The sequence below is a fragment of the Cryptomeria japonica genome, chromosome 11 (assembly GCF_030272615.1).
Source record: "Cryptomeria japonica chromosome 11, Sugi_1.0, whole genome shotgun sequence".
NCBI lineage: Eukaryota > Viridiplantae > Streptophyta > Pinopsida > Cupressales > Cupressaceae > Cryptomeria > Cryptomeria japonica.
Genome location: NC_081415.1, coordinates 501,753,254 through 501,778,838, shown reverse-complemented (window position 1 = coordinate 501,778,838; position 25,585 = coordinate 501,753,254). Strand labels below are relative to the sequence as shown.

Here is a 25,585-nt window from a genome sequence, read left to right as displayed (position 1 = left end):
TCACAATAGTTCTTTCACTGTTACTTTCAGATGATCTTAGGCCTAGAATTTTCATTGTCTCTCTAAAATTCAAATTTTTAATCATTTGAACAATTAATTGACATCTTGCGGTTTGTTTTAAGTTTTCAAAATAGTTTTTCCATATTCGTTTAACCATTCTCATACAAGTTTGTTCATTCATTCTAATGGGCATTGGCTTCAATATATTCTCATCAATGTCAATTAGATACTTTGGTTTCCTATGAATGATTCTAGGAGGTGTTAACATCGGTGCATTATGTACATTCAATTTATCAAATAGAGAAGGTGTATGTTCATCACGTAATTGATTATTCAATGTGGTATCTTCTTCAACTGCATTAGATTCATACGGTAAATCAAATGTCTCTTATTCAATTGCATTAGGTGCATTATGTTCGTTTGGTAAATGGAATTAAAATGTTGAGGATGACATACCTTCTTCTACCATTGTTCTTATGTCATGTATTCTTCATAAGCTGCCTTTGTCTTTCCTTTTCAGCCTCTCATTGTTTCATCTTTCCTCGCTTGTTCTTTCCCATGGTTGATATTGGTTGTCCTAAATAGAATCATATTACATATATATGAAACAAAAGTTCATAAACAAACAAATAACCATAAATATGCATCTTATCATTATTTTTTGAATCAAAACTATTAAACAATCACAATAATATTGACAAAACTAATAAGAAAAATAATTCAATTATTTGAAATCATGCAAAAAAAAAAATTCACTTCTATGTATAAAACAGTGATAGAAGTGCAGACACAGTTGCAGTGGGGCCTTCAACGACCTCAAAAACTTCTTTTGAGGTTGTTGAGGCTCTTGGGCAAATAAAATTATGTCTAAGCACCTCGTACGCGCAATATTAATAACCGCGTGCGCGCTGTTAGTCCATAAAATGTTGGCAAGACCAATGGTATTTTTTTCCACCCTATACTAATCAGTAGTGAGTACACGCTCCTATGCCTTAAAAATGTTATGGCAGGCCGAGGAACTAATAGGCTCAGTACCCTGTACGCGCTTACAAGTAATAAGTAGTGCATACACGCTCCTATGCCTTAAAAATGTTATGGCAGGGCAGTGAACTAATAGGCTCAGTACCCTGTACATGCTATTTGTAGTAAAGAAAATGTGAAGGAAAATGGAGGGAGGGGGAGAGGGAGAGGGAGAGAGGGAGAGAGGTAGGGAGAGAGAGAGAGGGAGAGGGAAAGGGGAAGAGAAGAAGGGGTATGGAGGAAAAGAGAAGGGGAGAGAGAGGTAGAGGGAGAGAGGGAGAGAGGGAGAGAGAGAGAGAGAGAGAGAGAAGTAAGGGGGGAGGGAAGGAGGGAGGAAGAAGTGGTATGGAGGGAGAGAGAAGGGGAGAGAATCAAGTCTCTATTTTTTACTTAAGTCTCTCTCTCTCTCCCCCCCATTCTTTATCTTTGAAGTCTCTTCCTCTCATCCTCTATATCTCTATCTCACTCTCTCCTTCTCTCAAGTGTATCTCTCTCTCATTCTCTCCCTCTCTCCTCCCCCTCCCTCTCTCCCTTTCTCATTACATCTCTTTCTCCCCCTCTCCCTCTCTCCCTCTCTTCGCACCTCTCTCTCTAGTCTCTTGTACTCGCATTCCATCCCTTCCTCCCTCTCACTCAGACTCTCTCTATCTCTCACCATCTCTCTCCTTCCCTCCCTCCACCTCTTAGGTCTCTCTTTCTCTCCCAATCCCTCTATCCACCTCTTAGATCTCTGTATATCTCCCCCACTCCATATCTCTCTCTCTCTCTCTCTCTCTCTCTCTCTCTCTCTCTCTCTCTCTATTTCCCTCTCTCTCTCCATCTCTCTCTCCCCCTCCTTTTCCCTTTCTCTATCTCTCCCTCTATTTCCCTCTCTCTCTCTCCCCCTCCTTTTCCCTTTCTCTATCTCTGTCTCCCTCTCTCTCTCTCTCCATCTCTCTTTCTCTCATTTATCTCTTGTCTCTCTCTCTCTCTCTGTCTCTATCTATCTATCTCACTCTCCTCCTCTCTTAGGTGTATCTCTTTCTCATTCCATCCCTCTCCTCCCCCTCTCTCCCTCTCTAGGGTCATATGGTATTCTTATGGGTCATATGGTATCCTACGGATCCATGCATGTGTCCTAAGGGGTCATGGCACACCATATGACTCCTTAGGACACCATATGACCCATAACGACACATAAGAGATCATATGGAGTCCTAAGGGGTCATATGATACCATATGACCCCTTAGCACACCATACAACCCATAATGACACCAAATGGTGTCCTAAGAGGTCATAGAACATTATATGACCTTTTAGGACACCATACAACCCATAACGGCACCATATGGAGTCCTAAAGGGTCAAATGGTGTCCTAAGGGGTCGTAGGAGACCATATGACCCCTTAGGACACCATATGACCCCTAACAACACCATATGGTGTCCTAAGGGGTCATAAGGTATCCTGGGGGTCATAGAAAACCACAAGACACATAACGACACTATATGGTGTCCTAAGGGATCATAGGACACCATATGACCCTTAGAACACAATATGACCCCCAACAACATTTAAGGGGTCATAGGTTGTCCTAAGGGGTCATAGGACACTATTATTGGCAATTGACACTCATTGGATTCATATGTTGTCAATGAAGGCAACAAGATTCTACTGAAGGCATATACCGACATTTGGAGGCATAAACCGATAGATACTGGCATTGGAGTATTCAGGGTCATCACCAACACCGACACTGGCATCCAACAGTTTAGTGAAGCTGACATCGGTTTGGGATTCGAAAGGTTTTATTTGTAAAATCATTTTGTAATTATTGAATAAGACCGACATTGAATATCTTTTGTATTGTAAGTCGACATAAGGCATATTGTTTGTAAAGGGTATATAAGTCAATCTGATAGGTCATTTTGATATATGACAGGTAGCAGAACAAGGTCATGCGAAGGATATGTATGTGGGCCATTTGTATGCAAATATAATATCATACTATGATCAATAGATGGTTTGTAAATAATTCTTGGAGGAAAGGAGATACTGGTAGAAGGGTTCATGGTTTATAAACCGGTACAAAGTAGAGCTATAACCGAAACTCTTTTTGGCATTGCAGATGCATTTTGTGAGTTCACCAATACTATTTTATCTCAGCAAAAGCTTGTAGTCAGTGAGACTCTTCTGTGTTGAGCAGTGTGCTCTAGGCAGTGTGCCTTCCTACATGTACAGGCCCCCATGCTATGTAATATCTTTAATATGGCCAGTGAATTGATATTGTGGGTCACAAATCCCACCATGGTTTTTCCTCTTTGATTTTTTTCATGTATAAATTAAGTGTGTTATGGTGTTCATGCATGTGGCTGGTTTATTTATTTCTTGTTATATGTTTCTTCATTTATCATTTTATATGTGTATGTTATAAAAGGTTAAAATCTTGTGTTATCGACAGAACACTGATTCACCCGCCCCCTCTCAATGTTCTTGGATTGATTGTATTGCAATAATTGGTATCAAAGCCTGGTACCTCGGAGGAAGTTTAACAACTTGAGGAAGATCCTAAAACCAGAATCATTGAATATGGCTATGGAGAAACAACTTGAGATGGCACTTGAGGAGTATGATGCTGAAAGGATGAAGAACCTAAAACTGCAAGATGAATTGAATTTTGCTAATGAATTCATTCTTGTTCTGTAAGAAAGGTTATCATCAGCTCAAGCTAACAGAAATGAACTTTTGCAAAACCAAGATGATGAAGAGAAAAATGCACTTAAAGAACAATGTCAAAAACTAAGTCAAGAAAACATGCTCAGGAAGAATGAAATGCAAGACCTGACTATGAGTTTATCAAAAGATATTGAGGACATAAAGAAGAAGGAAGAAAATCTTGCTATATCTTTGAAGAACAAATTTGAAGAATGTGACATATTGACTCATGAGAATAATATGTTGAGAACTGATTTGGTACAATCCTGAAATAATGAACAAGAGCTAGAGAGACCAATAATGAATCTGAGAGATGATCTAACTATTGGAAGTGAGTATTAAGAAAAACTCAAGATTAGTGCTACACAACTAGATGATTTATTGAAAAGACAAAGACAAAGTGAAGATTCTAGAGGACTTGGATTTGTACAAGGCGAAAGCTCCGGTACTGCAAATGAAGATCAGACAACCAATATGCAAAACTCATCAGACCAAAGGAAACCGGTAAGACAATATAATTCTTACAAATTCAATGGTAGATGCCTTATTTGTAATAAATTTGGGCATATGGCTAGACAATGTAGAAATAGAGCAAATCAAAACTACAATTTAGTTCCTGGTCAATGTACAAATTGCAAGAAATATGGTCATAAGTCAGAAGATTGCAGAATGAATGTTAAATGTTATGCATGTAGAAAGTTTGGACATTTGGATAATCAATGTAGGTCAAGGAATAACATCGGATATGTCAAAGCAATTCAAAAGAACAATGTTACATGTTACGCATGCAACAAAATAGGTCATATTGCTAAGTACTGCAGAAGCAAGACTACACCAGTTAGCAATGATAAAACAAATGAGAAAGGAAAGCATAAGGTAGATGAAATACAACAAGATCACACCAAGAGATGGGTTAGAAAACCTGAAGAACCAAGTGGAGATGCAACTACACCAGTAGAACAGAGCATTCCTGCACTGACAAGAAATTAAACTGGTAACTAAGGCATACACCTTAGGGGTTGGCAAATTCATTACAAATCTTGCATATTCCTCAAAAGAGATCTGGAGATTGGTATTGATCATTGATGGAGGTTCATCCGACATAAAACTGTGATACCGACATCCGGTAGGGTACATCGCTAAGCATTCATGACAGTGATGAATTAGGGTTTACTCGCTGATAAAAAGGGAAAATGGACTCATTTTTACTCACCCAGCACTCGAGAAAACCAAAGCAAAGCAAAGGCGAATCAAAGGTGATCAAAAGCGAGCAAAGGCATTCCAAAGAATTTCCAGCAGTCATCTGAGAAGTAATCAAAACTCATCAATCGACGACTGTTATCCAAGTATTTCTTTAAAATGGAATTTGGATCATCATCTGCTCCTACTTTCATTGTGAATCCCACTATTGTTGAGGTTAAGGATAGGCTTAGGCCTACTTTCAAGGAAGTTCCCCAAATTTCTACGAAGGAAGACTCTACTGACACATTTTTAAACATTCTCGATGGTGTGGTTTATGCGAAAGATGTTAGGGCTTATATTCACTACACATTGGAGAATTTAGGAACTAAGGAAATCAAGGGAATGTATCAATCTGTGATACTAGGCAGCTCTAGAACAATCAAACTGGAATATCAAATTATTGAAGATCTAGGGTTAACCAGAATCCTATACATACCAGAATTCAAGGATGAAGTGATCAGATATGTTGGGAGAAGGGTCCATAATGAATTTATCTGGTTGGACTGACCTTACATGATCACCAAAGAAGCAGTTCAGTCGATCACCGGCTTACCCAAAGTTGGACAGGAACTAGGCAAGAAGATCTTCAATACTACGGTTGAGAAGCTCACCGGTGCAACCCATGATGGAAGATCAATGAGGGTCAGCACCATCAAAGACATAGATGTGAAATTTTCCAGCATGATCATTAGCTACAAGGTAACTCAATCAAGTCGATTGAACTTTGTTGCCAGTTCTTGTATCCATGTTGCACACCAAATGATAAAGAATAATGAAAAGTATGACTTGTGTGAATGGTTAAGGAGTGAATTAATGATTAATCTTGGCAAGATCAAAGGTGTTAAGAAAGGAACTTTGTGGTTTGGCAATCTTATTGTTTGTTTGATGTTGTACTTCATGAATGAGCTTCCGGGTTTGGGAAAGAAACATTGGGCTCATGACATACCGGTAGGTCTGCAGATCAAAGATGCAATCACAGGTCTTGGTAGTAACAGGGATGAGAATCTTTGGGGCTACTTCAAAACTTTTCAGGAGAACATGAGACTGAGGGAGAGAATCTCCAAACACATTATGGAGAAATACTCCACTGATATTTCCTTCATGGTAAAAATAGATGAGACAGTCATGGAAGCAGTGGAACCTAGAACTATATGGGTCACTAAATTGGGTTATGAAGTAGATGACAACATCTTGCAGCTATATGCTAAAATGTTGATTGATGCTCCTTTGGATGAAAAGACTGAACACTTTGGCACTGCAGAGGAGAAGACTCTTGAGGTCAAAATTGGCTTCAACAAGAAAAGAAGAGAAAAGAAAATAGACAAAATGTCTACATTTGTTCAGAATGAAATTCACAAGATAGATACAGCACTAGGTTATGGATCTAAACCGGTAGATCAACCGACAACGATTAGTGCTCATGAGGTGAAGAGGCCTGAAACTTTCATTTCTTCTATCACTTATGACTCTGATCTAGAGGATAATCAACCTCTTACATTCAGAACGGTACATAAGAAGAAAGTTGACAAGCCTCTAGTAGAGGAGAAGAAGGTGGAACGAAGGAGGAAGCAAATTATAAAGGTAACAATTGCATCCACACCTCTGGCAAGGAAACCTTGATGGGGTTATCCTAGTTTGCTTAACACTTCACCTAGTTGGTGTTGCTCAGTTCCACCAACTCACCAAGCCTAGTTGCTCTTTATAACTCCAAGTCCTTCTCAGTCTCTTCTAGGGCTTGACTCTTGACCATTCCAAGGTTTTTTCTTCAAGTGTTTTGGCTAGGAACCCTACCAATTCACAGTGCTTCCTAGGTGCTCAATTATGGCTTCTTGGCTTCAACTTGTTAAATTGATCTCTTGCTGTTGTGAGATGATGCAGAGGTGTGGAGGTGTTTTCTAACATGTTTTTAAGGCATTTAGGTTCCATTTGAAGTTAGCAATCATTAGGTGTCTTACCAATTTCAAAATCTTGCCTCGAAAAGGGCTACAAGGAATGAGCCCCTATTAGGCCTCCAAAATCTAGTTTTTAGGGCTTGAAGGAAAATGGTCCGAAAGACCCCCTAGCAAGTTTGGATTTTCCTCAATGTTTCACTTAACCTCAAAGGATTTTTGTGGTTTTGGCTTCTTGTTTAACCGTACAATGTGCTAACCCCAAAATTGAGGGTTTTGAAGGGTTTCTAGGCCTTCTAGCCGGCAGTGACTGATCAAGTTGGGCTTTAGGCATCAAATGGCTTTTTCAAGGATTATCCTTGCATTGGAAACTTTGTCCCAACTCCATGGACCCCTCCAAAATCTTATATGGTGATAAGGCACTCACCTCTGCACTTAGCACTTCAATTTCACCTTATTTCCTCTAGTCTAGTTACTCTTGGACTCGCCTAGAATATGCTGACAATCATATTGAAACTCATCTCCAGCACTTGTCCCTACATATGTACACTATACAAGTGGTTTCCATTCATGTCCCAATAGGTCATGATGGTAGCACATGTGGAATTCATGGGGCAACCATTTTACATAAAACTGCTATATATAAGCCAAAACTAGTTGTTTGCAAACAAGAACAAGAAAACACAAATGATAACTATCTACAAAGCTTGAAATGGAACCAACAACACTAGAACACACTGAAGAAACTCAATCCATTTGTGGATCAATGGAATCAATCCATTTCAATTCCAAAATGAGTAAAAACAAACCAAATTGTTGTCAACTAGTCTAAAAAATGAGTAGTTTCAGATTGTTGAACTTACAAAACACATCCTCTAACTTTGGTAACCATGCAAGAGAGGGTATTTATAGTTTTCTCACGTGTGGATTCATCCTAGGGTGTTGGACAATCCCTAACTCCATCGCTAACCAATTTAGGACAAAAGTTGTCATGACAACTTTTAAAAGTTGTCATACAACTTTTTCCAACTTTGCACTTTTTCTCTTTTTGGTCTTCTCAACCTATAAGACCAATTCTAAGTAATCACACATGACTTTTCAAACATGTCTAAGACTAATTTAACCCTCCCTAATGCCTGTACCAAGTTTTGACACTTTTGACCATCAAGAAGGTCAACTACCTACTCAAACCTGTAGGATTTTGCCAAGATCAAGGGCACAATGAAAAGCATAAAAATAGAGACAATAGAATGACAAGAACAAAACTGTATTCTCATCAATATGCAAAATGATCAATTGGATTAACCAATATAATGAATATAGGCCTGCTTATATAGGCAAGGCCATATAGATGTACGAGCACACAATTATGACATGTGGCTCAATGAGAAACAAGTGTAGGTAAGAAATACTAGGGGTAGGTAGGAGAAATAATATAATATTCCACAAGAGGTGGATGACCCACCGAATGTGGAGTGTAACAGCAAAATAAGACCACAAAAGGTGGAATTTCTCCTACAAGCTCTATCCCTATGTGCACACTTCCCTAAGTGTCTCAAATCCAAACTACGAAGAGATGCATTATCCTAAGTTAACTTAAGTAAAGTGTAATAATATCCAAAATGAATATTTATTTACACCAACACCCCCCCTTAAGTGCAACTTAGGGGAATGAAGACTCAAGTCAACAATGCAAGATGAGTCCTGGCTACTAGGCCATGATAGGTACCCATGTACAATATGCAAATGCAAGAAAAACCATGCAATGCAATCTCTCACAAACGGAGAAAGGGAGAAAACCCAGTGGGAAAAAACTCCCCCCCAAAAGAGAGATGAAAGTACAAAAGACTCTCAAAGAAGAAGAACAAAACCTCAAAGAGGAAAAAGTCCCCCCCATAAGAGAGGAAGGAGAAGTCAGCTGAGCCCCCCTAATGACACATCCCGCACCCCCAAGAGAGCTCGCAACTGCTGGAACTTGCTCTCGGTGAAAGGTTTGGTGAATATGTCAGCAACCTGCTCTGCTGTAGGACAATACTGCAAATCAATGACCTGCTCCTGAATGAGCTCTCGGATATAGTGCATATGAATCTCGATGTGTTTGGTCCACTGGTGTTGGACCGGGTTCTTCGAGATTGCAATAGCACTCTGATTGTCGCAATGTAGAACTGTCGGCCGTGGAGTGGTGAATCCAAACTCTATGAGAATCTGCTAGAGCCAAATGGTCTCAGTCGCTGCGTTAACAACGCCTCGATACTCAGCCTCAGTTGAAGAGAGAGAAATAGCATGTTTCTTTTTGCTTTGCCAACAAATGGGGCTTGAACCAAGGTGAAAACTATAACCAGAAGTAGACTTACGATCATCAAGATCGCCAGCCCAATTAGAGTTTGTGTAACCAACCAAGCGAAGTCTTGTGCCTGCTGCATAGTGAATCCCATAGTGATGTGTACCCTGGATGTAATGAAGGATGCGTTTGGCAGATTTCCAATGAAGCTCATGTGGTTCCTGCATGAAGCGAGAAACCATGCCAACTGCAAATGAAATATCAGGGCATGTATGGGTCAAGTAGATGAGACTACCCACAAGCTGACGATACAAAGTGGCATCAACTAGTGGAGAAGAAAACTGAGCCTCAAGCTTGACTCCTGAAAGAAAGGGAGTCGGGGCAGGCTTACAATCAGCCATATGAAAGCGTGCAAGTAGATCAAGAGCATACTTGGGCTGCGAGAGTGTAATCCTGGAAAGGTGACTGTGAAATCTCTATCCTGAGAAAGTAGTGCAAAAGACCTAAGTCAGTCATAGCAAATCTGTCATGCAAAGCAGATTTGACCCTGCTAATGATGGATGCGGTACTCCCTATAATGATCAAGTCATCAACATAGAGCACAAGTATCAAGTGAGAGTCATCCTGTCGCAAAATGTAGACATTTGGATTAGAATGACACTTGGTGAACCTTGCGGAGAGAAGAAAGGAACCCATCTTGGCGTACCAAGCCCTGGGGGCCTGCTTAAGGCCATAGAGGGATTTCCTTAGTCTACAAACCAAGGAAGTATCCTGGATGAAACCCTGTGGTTGCTCCATATAAATCTCCTCATCAAGATCACCATGAAGAAAAGCACTCTTCACATCCATCTGATGTACAACCCAACCATGAGATGCAACAATAGCAAGTGTCAAATGAATGGAGTTCATCTTGGCTACGGGTGCAAAGGTCTCAGTATAGTCAACACCTGCAACCTGAGAGAAACCTTTCGCAACAAGCCGAGCCTTATACTTATCCACACTACCATCCGCTACAAACTTGGTCCTATAGATCCACTTACATCCAACCATCTTTCTCCCCTTAGGGAGATGGACTAAATCCCATGTGGTGTTCCTCATCAAGGAACTATACTCTTCCTCCATAGCTTGGTCCCACTCGGGAACCCCTGATGCTTCCCTAAATGTTTGTGGATCGGAAGCGGTAGCAATGAATGCATGTGGTAGATCCTGATACTATGATCGAGTTCTCTGTGTATCTGAAGGATCCCCAACAAGAGAACCTGCAGACTCAAGTGTCTGTCGAGCCCAACGAGGTCTAGGTGGAGGTGGAGAACGAGGCTCCTCAATTGCAAGTGGACCTTGCGGAGGTGTAACCCTATGAGTCCGAGTTGAAGGAGTCTCATCATCTGAATCAGTAACATCACTATCCACAATGTAGGAAGGTGGAGGAGGTAGAGAGGCTAAGCTAGGAGAGCTTTCCTCAAAGTGAACACTCCTCTCAATGAACACCTCATGTGTCTCAGGATCCATCAATCTATATGCCTTAACACCCTCAGGATATCCAACAAATATGCAAGGTCGACTCTATGGTTCCAATGCCTTGCATTTCTGTGGAAGTATGCGAGCCCATGCTGGACACCTAAAGACTCTAAAATGTCTCACAACCGATTTCCTACCAGCCCAATCCTCAAAAGGAGTAATACCTTCAAAGATTTGTGAGGAACCTGATTCTGGATGTGTGTGGCACAACTGATAGCCTCTGCCCAAAAGGCGGGATCAAGAGAACGTGCATGTATCATACAACTAGCCATTTCTTTGAGAGTTCTATTCTTGCGTTCTGCAACTCCGTTCTACTGTGGAGTGTATGCAACAGAATGTTGAAGATTAATTCCCTCAAATGTACAAAAATCCTCAAGCCTCTTGTTCACATATTCCCTTCCATTATCTGTACGAAGAATCTTGACCACTTTCCTGGATTGCTTCTCCACACGAGTCTTGAAGTCCTTAAATCTGTCAAATACTTCACTCTTATGAATAAGGAAGTAGACCCAAGTGAAGCGGGAGTAGTCATCAATGAAGGTGCTGGAAATGGACCTACTACATCGTTGTGAACAAGTTGAAGAACTTCCAAAGCTCTCCAAGCTTTCCCCTTATCAAACTTCTCTTCGGGATGCTTGCCCATGGAACAACCTGAACATACACCCTCTGAAAAACTGATTCGAGGTAGACTTGTGACCATGTCTTTAGTGCTGAGCTGCTGAAGATAGTGGTAGTTGAGGTGACCAAACTGCTCATGCCATAGCTTACTTTCTGAATTTGAATGAGTAAGCAAGGCCCTAGAAGGTGAACTTGGCACAAAGTGGGAGAATGAATAAAGCCTTGAGTTGTCATTCACTTGTCCCACTGCTACCAAGGCATCATCATCAAGTTCCTTTACCACAACTGAATCTGGTGTAAACTCAACCTTTTTCCCATTTCCATAGTGAGTGATTTGGTAGATAGAGAGAAGGTTAGTAGACAAGTTAGGAACATAGAGAACATTCTCAAATGTTCCATCATCCATGTCAACTGAACCTTTCCCTTCAACCTCTACTTGTGTATCATCACCTATGTAAATGTGAGGTACCTTAGATGGCTCCAACGAAGAAAACTGCTCCTTTGTAGAACCCATGTGATATGAGGCACCCAAGTCAAGTATCCATTGCTGTGAAGAACCTGTCATAGCCACAAATGCTTGCCCTTTTCCCTTAGAATGTGAGGAAGAGGAAGGAGATGAATCCTTCTTTGTGTAGGCGGATGGCAAGTTGATGTTGTTTTTCTTAAGAAGATTAGTTAACTCATCAACTTGCTTTATGTGGCATCGATGCTCATCATGACCATACTTCTTGCAATATGCACAAGTTGGTTTATCCTTCTTAGATGGTGTCCCCTTCTTGGAAGAGGATGAAAAATCGCCTTGTGATGGAGAGGATGATTGTCCTTTTTCCCATTGTGGCTTAGACTAAGAGTGCTTCTTCTTCTTGTTGGAATCTTTGCCTTGACTTCCTTGATTCCCTTGATTAGCCACCAAAGCCTTGGACTTTGAAGACTTGAGAAGGCCCATGTTCAACAACTTAGATTGTTCCAATATCAACATTTCTGTGAAAGCATCAAATGAAGGCATAACATAGGAACTCCCCACTGTCAAACGATGAGTTTGGAAGCTAGATGCAAATGCTGCATATTTTGGTGCAAGCTTATCCAACAAGTTGAATATCAACTGAGCATCCTTTTTGTCAATTCCACAATCCTTAAACTTTGCTCTTAGCTCATTTGCTTTGGTGACATAATCTTGGATTGTATCAAAACTCTTGGGATCCAAGTTGGTGAGCTCATTGTCAATTTTGTAACCTCTGATTTCATCAACTTGACCATACAATTTCTGAAACATATCCCAAGCCTCTTTGATTGTTGTACACTTCTCAATGTGAAAAATGAGGTCATCTGATACATACTTGCGCAAAGTTCCAAGAGCCATGCAATTCTTTGTGAGCCATTCTAACTGAGCATTAGGATCAGCCTTAGGATCAGGTGGTGGTGCTATTGTTCCATCTATGTAATGCGTGAGACCCTTTTCCATTAATTTACTCCATACTTTAATTTTCCATGATGCATAATTATGTGGAGTTAAAGGTGGAAATTTATGAGGACTCATTGCATCAAAAATGAAAGAGCACAAAGAGAGGAACAATCACACAAGACACCCCCCCAAATTCACTCAATCAAAGAACCCCCCCAAAAGTGATGATTTGGCACTTTATACTTAGTGCGTATACAATGGGCCACTTGCAAAAAATGGCAAAGTGGGCTTCTGATTTCAATTTTACAACTGCCTCAATAAGGCCAAAAAAGACTCAAACTAATAATGCAAGAGATCTAAACTAAGATCCAAGCACTTTACAAGTACCTAATAGGCCAAATAAGACCAATATCTGAAAGTACAAATTCCACTCAAAATATTTGAAATCTGATCATAGATTATGAAAGCAGACGAAAAAACATGCACTTTAAAAAAAAACGGCACCTGAAAAGGAGGTCGTATGAGCTCAAACAAGGCCTTTGAAGTTGCAGAATTGAGGATTAGACAAGTACAACTGAGAGAATCCAAAAATTCTAAAAAACCTATGCACCAAAATCAGAAAATAACCACACCACTGCGAAGATGATGAAATTTTAGCCCATTTCAAAAAAAATTGCACCAAAAAAGGAGCAAAAATGAGCAAGATATGGCCTTTCAAAGTTGAACTGCAAAACTGAAAAGCTCAATGAAGAGGGGGTCAAAAAAAATTTCAAAAAGTTTGCTGATGTGGCACTGACATCAGAAAATGATGGGCTTAAATTTGACACCCGTCTGGCCGTCAAAAAAAACTTCACCCCCTGCATGGCATTCATACTGTACGGACAAGTTGATGTGGCAAAAAAATAGGTGACGTGGCGGCCTGCGTCTACTCTGCATGGCGGGTGACGTGGCTGTGTTTGTGTCTTCTCTGCATGGCGGGGTCTGCGTGGGAGTCGGTAGCCAGTGCCAGAGGAGCCGCTGGTGCCGGTGATGGAGGTCGGTTGCCGGGGGGAGCCACCGGTGCCTGGAAGGGTTGCACGGGCGGCGTGGCGAGCGGCCTGCATGGGCAGCGACGGGGCGGGCTGCTGGGCAAGGCGGCGATGAGTGCAGCGGCAGGGCGGCACGAGGGAGGCCGGGAGATTTGGGCGCTGGTGCCGGTGCCGGTGACTGTGGCCGGTGCCAGTGATGGAGGCCGATCGTCGGGTGTCGGAGGAAGCCTGGAAAAAGGTGTCGTCGGGTGCAGGTACAGTGGCAGGGCCAGCGCAGAACTACAGGTACGGAGATCACAGGGGGGGAGCGGACCCCCCAAAAAACAATATTTTTTTTTTTTATTTCTATTTTTTTTAATTTTTGATCACCTTTTTCGGAATTTTTTCTTTTCTCTTTTTTCGAAAAATAATTAATTTTTTTTTCGAAATCTGTACAATAATAGCCAAAATGGGCAAAAACAATTTCTCACTAAAATAGGTCGACTTTATAGTCGAAATTCATGGAAACGGCCTCCCGGATTCAACGGTGATGTCCAAATCGCTATACGACGCCCCCAAAAAATGAAGATCCCCAAATCCGAAAATTGAAGCCTCCAAAATGTCTCCAAAAAAACTAATCAATGAAGCCCTATAGGCTCTAATACTATGTAGGATTTTTCCAAGATCAAGGGCACAATGAAAAGCATAAAAATAGAGATAATAGAATGACAAGAACAAAACTGTATTCTCATCAATATGCAAAATGATCAACTGGATTAACCAATACAATGAATATAGGTCTGCTTATATAGGCAAGGCCATATGGATGTACGAGCACACAATTATGACATGTGGCTCAATGAGAAACAAGGGTAGTTAAGAAATACTAGGGGTAGGTAGGAGAAATAATATAATATTCCACAAGAGGTGGATGACCCACTGAATGTGGAGTGTAACAGCAAAATAAGACCACAAAAGGTGGAATTTCTCCTACAAGCTCTATCCCTATGTGCACACTTCCCTAAGTGTCTCAAATCCAAACTACGAAGAGATGCATTATTCTAAGTTAACTTAAGTAAAGTGTAATAATATCCAAAATGAATATTTATTTACACCAACAAAACCCACTATTTACACCAAAAATGCAAACCTAAGAAGAATGAACTCAACCTAGGCCCACATTGACTCAAAACACTAGCACTTGGACCCTCTTGGAGTCCTTATTCACTACTGACTTGGCTAGGGTCAGTACAAGCCAAAATTGAGAAAAGTAGAAAGTCTAAGTCCTAGGTGCTCCTGCACCATTCTCCCAAACAAAAGAAAATCATGTCACCTCCTTGGGAATCAGATTCTAATCAATTCCAAGCTTCTTAAACTCTATCTCAAGCACCCATGTAGCTTCATCATCATCCATACCCTACCATTTGATTATGTGCTACCAATAGGCTTGATGCCTTGTCTTCTTGGCGATTCTTAAACTCAACACCTTCTCGGCCTTTGGGTTTGGTTTGGCTAGTAACTGAAGGTTGTTCACATCATCTGATACCTCTGAGTGACTGCAATCTGAACCTTGACTTGGTCCCTTGTATGCAACTAAGTCTGCTATGTTGAAAACCGGTGACAATCCTATGTCACTAGGTAGATCCACCTTGTATGCATTTTCTCCATACTTAGCTCGAATGGCACGGGGACCTATCCTTCTCATTTGCAACTTGTTGGGAACTCCTTGATGTAGTCTTGCTTTGTTTAGGTGCACCATGACAAGATCTCCCTCTTGAAATTGTAGGTTTTTCCTCTTTTCATCAACTTTTTGCTTGAGTTTTCTTGTGTTCTCCATCAATGATTGCTTGACTGATTCATGGACTTCCTTCATTGATTGAGAAAAGTCTTCTGCGTATCCACTTCTTTCTATTGCACTACCTAAGTCTCTCAACTCCAAAATACCTCTTGGGTGCACACCATAGACCACTTCAAAAGGGCTCTTGCCAGTAGTCCTATTCATGGTGTCATTATATGCATATTCAGTTTGTGAGAGTACTTGAACCCATGTCTGACCATATTCCTTAGTAAGGCACCTCAATAAGTTTCCCAAGCTTCTATTCACCACTTCGGTCTGCCCATCTGTTTGAGGATGGTAGGCTGATGCAAAAGAGAGGTTGGTGCCAAGCTTTTGCCAAAGTGTCTTCCAAAAATGACTCATGAACTTTGAGTCCCTATCTGAAACAATGCTCATGGGTAAACCATGTATCCTCACTACCTCTTTGAAGAACAATTGAGCGATTTGGCATGCATCATGAGTAGTCTTGCAAGGCACAAAGTGAGTCATTTTGCTAAATTTGTCCATAGTGACATAAATGTTGTCATATCCCTGCTTTCTCCTTGGTAAACCTACTACAAAGTCCATACTAATGCATTCCCAAGTTCTATTTGGTATGGGAAGAGGTTGGTATAAGTCGGCATTTGTAGAAGTACCTTTGGCCTTTTAGCAAACCATGCAAGTCTCCACATACTTATTCACATCTTGATTCATCCTTGGCCAATAGTAGTACCTCTGAACCAACTCTTGAGTCTTATTGACTCCAAAATGTCCACTAAGGCTGCCATTATGCTTCTCTTGTATGAGATTTTCCTTCATTGAATCTCTAGGTACACAAAGTTGCCCACCTTTAAACAATAGTCCATTTTGCAAAGTAAAATCAGAATACTCACTATGGAAGTGATGTTGATACTCCTTACACACCTTGTAGGCATTTGAGAAGTCTTCATCCTTCGGATATAAGCCTCTAAAACTGTCAACACCTATGCTTCTCAATTAAATCTCTTGGACTGTCAAAAGTCTTCTACTTAATGCATCAGCTACCCGGTTTAACTGCCCTTTCTTGTGCTTAATGGTGAATGTATAGGCTTGCATGTACTTGACCCATTTCATGTTCGTATGACTGAGTTTTTCTTGTGAGTTTAGGAAACTCAATTCTTGGTTGTTCGTATAGACTACAAACTCTTTAGGGAGGAGATAGTGTATCCACTTCCTCAAAGCCTGCACTAAAGCATATAACTTAAGATCATAAGAGGAGTATTTCCTCTTGGCATCACTTAGCTTCTCACTATGGAAAGCTACTGGTCTTTCTTCTTGGCTTAGGACAACACATACTACAACATTGCTTGCATCACATTCCATAATGAGAAGTTTCTCAAAACTAGGCAACACCAACATCGATTGAGTAGCTATCTTCTCCTTCAAGGTTTCAAAACCTTTGTTTGCTTCCTCATTCCACTGAAACTTTGCCTTCATTCCACCTCTAATGGTGTCTAACATTGGTGCACATATAGCACTGAATTGCCTAATGAACTTCCTATAGTACTGAGCTAGTCCATGGAAGCTTCTCACCTCTGTTGTTGACTTAGGAGTAGGCCAATTTATTATGGATTCAACCTTGCTGGGATCCATCTTGAGGTTTCCTTGAGACAAAACAAACCCAAGGTAAACCAACTCCTGCTTAACAAACTCACACTTATCCAAGTTCATGGTTAGCTTTTCATCATACAATCTTTGTAATACATCTTGCAAATGAGTAATATGATCTTCCCTATCCTTACTGAAAATGAGAATGTCATCTAGATATACCACCACAAACTTACCTATGAAGTCCTTCATCACCTCATTCATGAGTCTCATGAAGGTGCTTGGAGCATTGGATAAGCCAAATGGCATTACAAGCCACTCATAAAGACCCTCTGTTGTCTTGAATGTTGTTTTCCATTCATCACCCTCCTTAATCCTAATTTGGTGATATCCACTTTTAAGGTCAATCTTGGTAAAGTACTTGGCTTCTCCTAAACAATCCATTAGGTCTTCTATTCTAGGAATAGGGAACCTATATTTGATGGTGATCATATTTATAGCTCTAGAATCAATACACAACCTCCAAGTACTACCTTTCTTTGGGGATAACATGGTAGGGACAGCACAAGGGCTAATGCTTTTCCTAATTAGGAATTGGTCTAAGAGCTCTTGGATTTGCTTGGCAATCTCAACATTTTGTTGGGGAGTCATCTTATAAGCTACCTTGTTAGGTAAGGATGCTCTGGGAATGAAGTTTATTTGATGGATTATGGCTCTTTTAGGGGGTAAGGTGGATGGTTGTCCATCACTTACTATGCCTTTGAATTTCTTCAACAAATCTTGCACCTCTATTGGCAAATCTGGCTACTCTTTCTTGTCTTCCTCTTAAGGCTTCATCACTAGTGCAAACCCTATACCTTCACCTTCCTCAAGTGTCTTCAAGAACTATTTTTCACTTACCAAAAGAACATTAGGACCTACTGCCCTTTTTTCACCTTCTTCAAGGATAGACTGAATCTTGAATGTGACTCCATCTTTCTTGAATGTGTATGCATTCTTGGCTCCATCATGGATATCTTGTCTATCAAATTGCTATGGTCTTCCTAATAGTAGATGGCATGCATCCATGGGTAGGACATCACATAACACCTTGTCCTTATACCTCCCAATGGTGAAATCCACCCATGCTTTCTCATTGACTAGGACATGTTGGCCTTTGTTTAACCAAGTGACTCTATAAGGATTGTTGTGAGGTATCCTTTGCAATTTGAGGTTACTCACTACCTCTTCTGACACAATATTATCTGTAGACCCTGAATCAATGATCACTTTGCACACTTTGTCTTTAATCTTGCATTTGATTCTAAATAAGGATCTTCTTTGGCTAGGTTCTTCTCTAATCGGTTCTTTGATCAAAGTTCTCCTTATCATCAAGGTGTCACCTACTTCAGACTCTAAGGCAACCTCTAAGGTCTTGCTGCTTGAAGACTCTTCTTGAAGAAAGTTCACTCTTCTTTCACTTCCTTGTGATGATGACCCCTTCTCTGGACACCTATATGTTGGATGACCAAGTTGGTTGCAATGGTAACACTTCATTGTTGCAAAATATGAGGAACCTCTACCTTGTCCACTAGATCTTCCCCTGGAACCATTGTTTGATCCCCTTCCTCTATTGAATCCTCCTCTACTAGTGCCACTCTCTTGCTGCTCAGTGAGTTTGGACTCACCTTGTGATCTTTGTTAAGAATTTCTTCCTCCAAAGCCTCCCCTATGGTCTCTATTGTATTTTCCCCTACCCCTGCCCCTATTACTGCTTGAGTCATGTCATATTTTCAGTTTTCCCTCCACCTTAATGACAAGTTGATAGGTTTGATGGACTATTTTTGGGCTCATCAAATTGATTTCTTCTTGGACATTCCACCGTAGACCATTTAGGTACCTAGCAACCTTGAGACTCTCTTCTTCCACCACATGAGATCTAAGGCTAAGTTTGTGAAACTCCTCCGTATAGCTACTGACATCAAGGTCTTTTTGTCTTAAGTTTTTCCTCTTCCTATGAATTTGCACTTCATAGTCATCAGGGAGATAGACTTCTTTAATTTTGACTAACATCCCTTTCCAAGAAGATGGGTGCTTTGCCCATTTTCTTCCTTTCATCTTGCACAAATTGCCACCATGTGAGAGAAGCTCCTCTCATCCTAGACTTGGCTACCTTGACTAGATGGGCTTTGGTTATGCCTTCACATTCAAAATAGTTCTCTACACCTTCTATCCACTCTAGGACCACTTCTGCCTCCATCTTACCATTGAACAATGGCAATCCTTCTAGTGATTTACCACTCAAGGCTTTCAACGCCTTCAAGAAAGGTTCTTTCTCTAGGATAGGATGTAGTTTAGGAACTTTGTCTATCTCTAACACTTCTTTACCCTTCCCTTCTACTCCTTCAACCTTTACCAACACTTCATCTGCCTTGGTTTCAATTGCACCAAGCTTGCTCTCCAATTCAACCAACTTTTCTTTCAGGCTATTCTCTTCCTCCTGATCATCCACTTTCCTTTCCAATTTTGCATTGTTCACCATGTTGTTGTCTCCTACATATTCCACTGAGGACATCAACTCTTCTATCCCAAATCTTAAATGCTCTGATACCAATTTGATGGGGTTATCCTAGTTTGCTTAAAACTTCACCTAGCTGGTGTTGCTCAGTTCCACCAACTCACAAAACCTAGTTGCTCTCTAGACCTCCAATTCCTTCTCAGTCTCTTCTAGGGCTTGAGTCTTGACCATTCCAAGGTGTTTGCTTCAAGTGTTTTGGCTAGGAACCCTACCAATTCATAGTGCTTCCCAGTTGCTCAATTATGGCTTCTTGGCTTCAACTTGTCAAATTGACCTCTTACTATTGTGAGATGATGTAGAGGTGTGGAGGTGTCTTCTAACATTTTTTTAATGCATTTAGGGTCCATTTGAGGTTAGCAATCATTAGGTTTCTTACCGATTTCAAAATCTTGCCTAGAAAAGGGCTACAAGGAATGAGCCCCTATTAGGCCTCCAAAATCCGTTTTTTAGGGCTTGAAGGAAAATGGTCCAAAAGACCCCCTAACAAGTTTGGATTTTCATCAATTTTTCACTTAAGCTCAAAGGATTTTTGTGGTTTTGGCTTCTTGTTTCACTGTACAATGTGCTAACCACAAAAATGAGAGTTTTGAAGGGTTTCTAGGCCTTCTAGTCGGCGGTGAGTGATCAAGTTGGGGTTTAGGCATCAAATGGATTTGTTAAGGTTTCTCCTTGCATTGGCAACTGTATCCCAACTCCATGGACCCCTCCAAAATCTTAGATGGTGATAATGCACTCACCCCTACACTTAGTACTTCAGTTTCACCTTATTTCCTCTAGCAGGGTTGGTCCTGGACTCGCCTAAAATATGGTGACAGTCATATTGAAACTCATCTCCAACACTTGTCCCTACATATGTACACTATACAAGTGGCTTCCCTTCATTTACCATTAGGCTGTCATGGTAGCACGTGTGGAAATCATGGGGCAACCATTTTAAATAAAACTTTTTTATACAAGCCAAAACTGGCTGTTTGCAAACAAGAACAAGAAAACACAAATGAAAACTATCTAGAAAGCTTGAAATGGAACCAACAAAACTGGAACACACTGAAGAAACTCAATCCATTATTGGATCAATGGATTCAATCCATTTCAATTCCAAAATGAGTAAAAACAAACCAAATTGTTGTCATCTAGTTTGAAAATGACTAGTTTCAGATTGTTGAACTTACAAAACACAACTTCTAACCTTGGTAACCATGCAAGAGGGTATTTATATTTTTCTCACATGTGGAGTCATCCTAGGGCGTTGGACAATCCCTAACTCCATCACTAACCAATTCAGGACAAAAGTTGTCATACAACTTTTTCCAACTTTGCACTTTTTCACTTTTTGGTCTTCTCAACCTATAAGACCTATTCTAAGTCATCACACATGACTTTTCAAACATGTCTAAGACTAATTTAACCCTCCCTAATTCCTATACCAATTTTTGACACTTTTGACCATTAAGAAGGTCAACTACCTACTCAAACCCACTATTTACACCAAAAATGCAAACCTAAGAAGAATGAACTCAACCTAGGCCCACATTGACTCAAAACACTAACACTCGGACCCTCCTAGAATCCTTATTCACTACTAACTTGGCTAGGGTTTGTACAAGCCAAATTTGAGAAAACTAGAAAGTCTAAGTCCAAGGTGCTCCTGCACCAAACCTACTCAGAAGAGGCAGTCTACTCCATCCGCTCCTGCAACCCCCAACAAGAAGAAAAAGAGCGTGATTGATGAAGCAATCAAATCTGGTAATGTTACCATCATCCCCCAAATGACTTTTTGCAAAGTTAATTGATGAGGTAACTAAATATGGAATCTTGAAGAATGTGTCAAATTTCTATGAAGATTTAGATGATAATGAGCAAAATGAAATAGAAGAAGCAATCTTGTTATATTTAGACATATATAAGAAGGCTTTGGTAGAAATTTTGAAGGAAATTCCTTTATCATTATATAGTAAGCTAAATGCAAGGAGATTAGATGCAATAAGGAGGGACAGAGAAATTAAAGAAGTTGAACTTTTGAGTATTTGTGGCTCTATAAATAATGAGGAAACGAAAAGCTGTATAGATGTTGCAAATAGAACAATCTTTAGCAGTAAAATCCAACAAATAGGCCTAATGATGGGTAGAGTCAATGAGATAATAAATGAGACCAGAGATGGTTGGGCCAAATTCTTCCAAAAGAATCTTGATTTTCTAACTTCTCAAGAGGAATTTTCTAAGGCAACTGCTCCCACCTTTCCAGACAAATCTAAAAGGAAAGGAATTTTGGGAAGTTTAGATCAAAATTTGAATGAACTGACAGATAAACCTAAATCTGATGAGAGTGTATAGACTAAATCGACATAGACTACATTTGTACAGTCTGGGCAAGGAAAAATAGATAATGTACAAGTTACAGATAATACTCCATCGACAGTAATAGATACTGCACCAAGTGGCGAAGCTACCTGTGCAAAAGAGGATGCCAAAAGATATACACTGGGAGAGGATAAGGAAGAAAAGGAAAAGGAGACTATACCATCAGTTGATTCCCCTATAAAACTTTTGGCAATTGACACTTCTCAAGTTGAGAAGAAATCAATCACAGAGATGAGTCCCGCAAAGCTAATGATGATGGCTACTCAAAAGCTAATGAAGGAAGGATCTACAGAAAAAGGAATAATAGATCAGTCAATAACAGTTTTGCATAGATTGATTCCTGATTGTATGATTGAAAATGAAGCAAACCCTTCTGGCAAGCTTAAGGCATTAACATAGCACATATCTAAAAAATTTCAATCATTGCAGCAGATTTCCGACAAGAAAGCACTTGAAAGATTTACTCTGGCCAAGAAAGTCGCTTTTGTCCAAATTATTGAGACAAAGAAGAGGAAGGTTATAGAGAAACTCGTACTCATTGAAAATTATTTGAAGCAGTGTACTAACATTTACAGGGTCTATTGTAATATAGAAATTCTTACAGAAAATGTAGATAAGAGGTTAAAGGAATTACATGAAAAGATTGTTAATATTGCTAATTCTTTTGATGGACTAACTTCACTTACAATTTCCACTGATGGACAAATTTTGACTTTGGAGAACCAAGTTTTTGCTTTTGAAAAGGAAAGAGACAAGATCATTTGAAGAGCAAGGAGTCTCAGAGGTTTGGTGAGTCCAAGATTGGATTCACTTGGTGTACATAAGAGGGAATGTATGGATATGCTTGTGAATCCCACGCCGACATAAGTCACTGAGAAAGAAACACTTGCACATTTACTGAGTGGACTTGTATCCATATTTGAAACATTCAAAACCGGTTGGGATACCTATGTACAGTTGCTAGAGAAAGCTTATCTGGAAATCTTGAGATTGGTCAAGCTCCGGTAAAGTAATCTGTAATTTTTCTTTCAATTCTTTCATCGATCTTTGGCATTGATGCCAAAGGGGGAGTATATGTATGTAGAATATATATATATATATATATATATATATATATATATATATAATCCTAGGTAGAGCATGTTTCATGTTTCAGTTGAACCGACAGGGAATCCATTTTTCACATGAGTGTTGTCATCAATGCCAAAGGGGGAGATTGTTGGCAATTGACACTCATTGGATTCATATGTTGTCAATGATGGCAACAAGATTCTACTGAAGGCATATACTGACATTTGGAGGTATACATCGATAGATATCGACATTGGAGTATTCAAGGTCATCACCGGCACCGACACCGGCATCCAACAGTTCAGTGAAGCCGACATCAGTTTGGGATCCAAAAGGTTTTATTTGTAAAATCATTTTGTAATTATTGTATGGGGCTAACATTGAATATCTTTTGTATTGTAAGTAAGGCATATTGTTTGTAAAGGGTATATAAGTCAGTCTGATAGGTCATTTTGATATATGACAAGGTAGTAGAACAAGGTGATACAAAGATATGTATGTAGGTCATTTGTATGCGAATGTAATATCATAGTATGATCAGTAGATGGTTTGTAAAGAATTCTTGGAGGAAAGGAGATATTGGTAGAAAGGTTAAGGGTTTATGAACCGGTACAGAGCAGAGCTATAACCAGAACTCTTTTTGGTATGGCAGATGCATTTTGTGAGTTCACCAGTACTATTTTATCACAGCAGAAGCTTGTAGTTAGTGAGACTCTTTTGTGTTGAGCGGTGTGCTCTAGGCAGTGTGCCCTCCTGCATGTGCAAGCCCCCATGCTATGTAATATCTTTCATATGGCCAGTGAATTGATATTGTGGGTCACCGTGGTTTTTCCTCTTTAAGGTTTTCCACGTATAAATTCAGTGTGTTATGGTGTTCATTCATGTGGCTGGTTTATTTACTTCATGTTATATGTTTCTTCATTTACTGGTTTATATGTGTATGTTATAAAAAGTTAAAATCTTGTGTTACCGATAGAACACTGATTCACCCCCCCTCTCAGTGTTCTTGGATTCATTGTATTCCAACAACTATATGATCGCTTAGCACACCATAGGACATATAACGACACCAGATAGTGTCCTAAGGGGTCATAGAACACCATATGACCCTTTAGGACACCATATGGTGTTGTTATGGGTCGTATGGTGTCCTAAGGGGTCATATGGCGTCCTATGACCCCTTAGGACACCATATGGTGTCGTTATGGACCGTATGGTGTCTTAAGGGGTCATATGGTGTCCAAAGGGCTCATAAGACACCATATGACCTCTTAGGAAACAATATGACCTCTAATGCCACCTAGGGAGTCATATGGTGGGCTAATAAAATGATATATTATTTAAAGTTATGAATAGAACATCATACAATAGAACATCGATAGTTTATTTTTGATATAACTAAGTTATACCGATTTTCAGCTTAAGAGAGACTCCAAGCGAACAACCAACGAGGCTTCACTAGAAAGAAAGTGTAAGAGCTTGACCTAACCCTAAGAGTACTGCCTTTATAAAACATATGATGCTCTTAAATTTGCAAGGCTATATGACTGATCTCGAATGTGACTATAGGAATTACACACTTGATTTCTTTCATGGGTATGTACCCTTTGAGGCTTTTTGACAAGTGATGATCATCATATACTACCACTGCCATGCTTGCAACAAACTTCAATTTCTTTAGATGGCAGGCATTGTGTAACAGCATGGGAACTCTCACATACCCACCACTATTATTCTCTATGACATCATCAATGTTACTCTCCCTCTTTCTCTTCCTACCGGTTGTTTCCTTTTGAAAAACATATTGCAGGTAGTCTGACTCATCATTTTGCTTTGTTGACACTATTTTCCACATCTATTCTGCTCATTAAAAATACATTCGAGAAGAATATTGTTGCAGGTTTCCTTGTTTGTCACGATAATGCACCCATGGTTCAATTTCAGACCCTTCTTCCTCCTATTAAATATACACACACAAATCCATCAGTCAATTTTCTTAGGAGAGCATAAATGATAAAAAATAAAGAGGAAGTTGCAGACAAGAAATAAATTCATTTACTTCTATAGAAGTGCAAACACAGTTGCGTGTGGGGTATGGAGGGAGGGAGGGAGAGAAGAAGAGAGAGGGATGGGGTATGGAGTAAGGGAGAAGGGGAGAGAGGGGGAGAGAGAGAGAGAGAGAGAGAGAGAGAGAGAGGGGGGGGGAGAAAAAGAGAGGCACCTTGTACGTGCTTGAGAGGGGGAGACAATACACTTATATGTGTGTATATATATACTTAATATATTATATATAAAAATTATATATGATATGTATATACACATTATATATACAATATCATATTATACACACTCCCAAACTTTAAACAAACTTAGCGCGTACGCGCTGTTTATAGTAAGCATAGTGCGTACGCGTTGTTTATAGTAAACATAGCGTGTACGTGTTGTTTATAGTTAAGATAGAGTGTACATGCTTCTTATGCCATAAGTACCCAACACGCGCTTTTTATACCATAAGTACCCCG

General features: G+C 40.0%; 1 protein-coding gene across 1 annotated transcript; it reads left to right on the top strand.

Annotated features, from left to right (window-relative positions):
• The first annotated feature begins 13,635 nt into the window (after positions 1-13,635).
• LOC131860266 (uncharacterized) lies at positions 13,636-22,579 on the top strand. Its single transcript, XM_059214652.1, has 3 exons — positions 13,636-13,977; positions 21,996-22,181; positions 22,568-22,579. The coding sequence occupies exons 1-3, from the start codon at positions 13,636-13,638 to the stop codon at positions 22,577-22,579; spliced, it is 540 nt and encodes a 179-aa protein (XP_059070635.1).
• Positions 22,580-25,585: the final 3,006 nt, after the last annotated feature.

Excerpts from the sequence above, each read along its gene's own strand:
- LOC131860266 (XM_059214652.1), top strand. The coding sequence starts at position 13,636 with ATGGCGGGGTCTGCGTGGGAGTCGGTAGCCAGTGCCAGAGGAGCCGCT. Across the intron at positions 13,978-21,995 it reads GGGCCAGCGCAGAACTACAG|TCTGGGCAAGGAAAAATAGA; the intron begins GTACGGAGATCA and ends ACATTTGTACAG.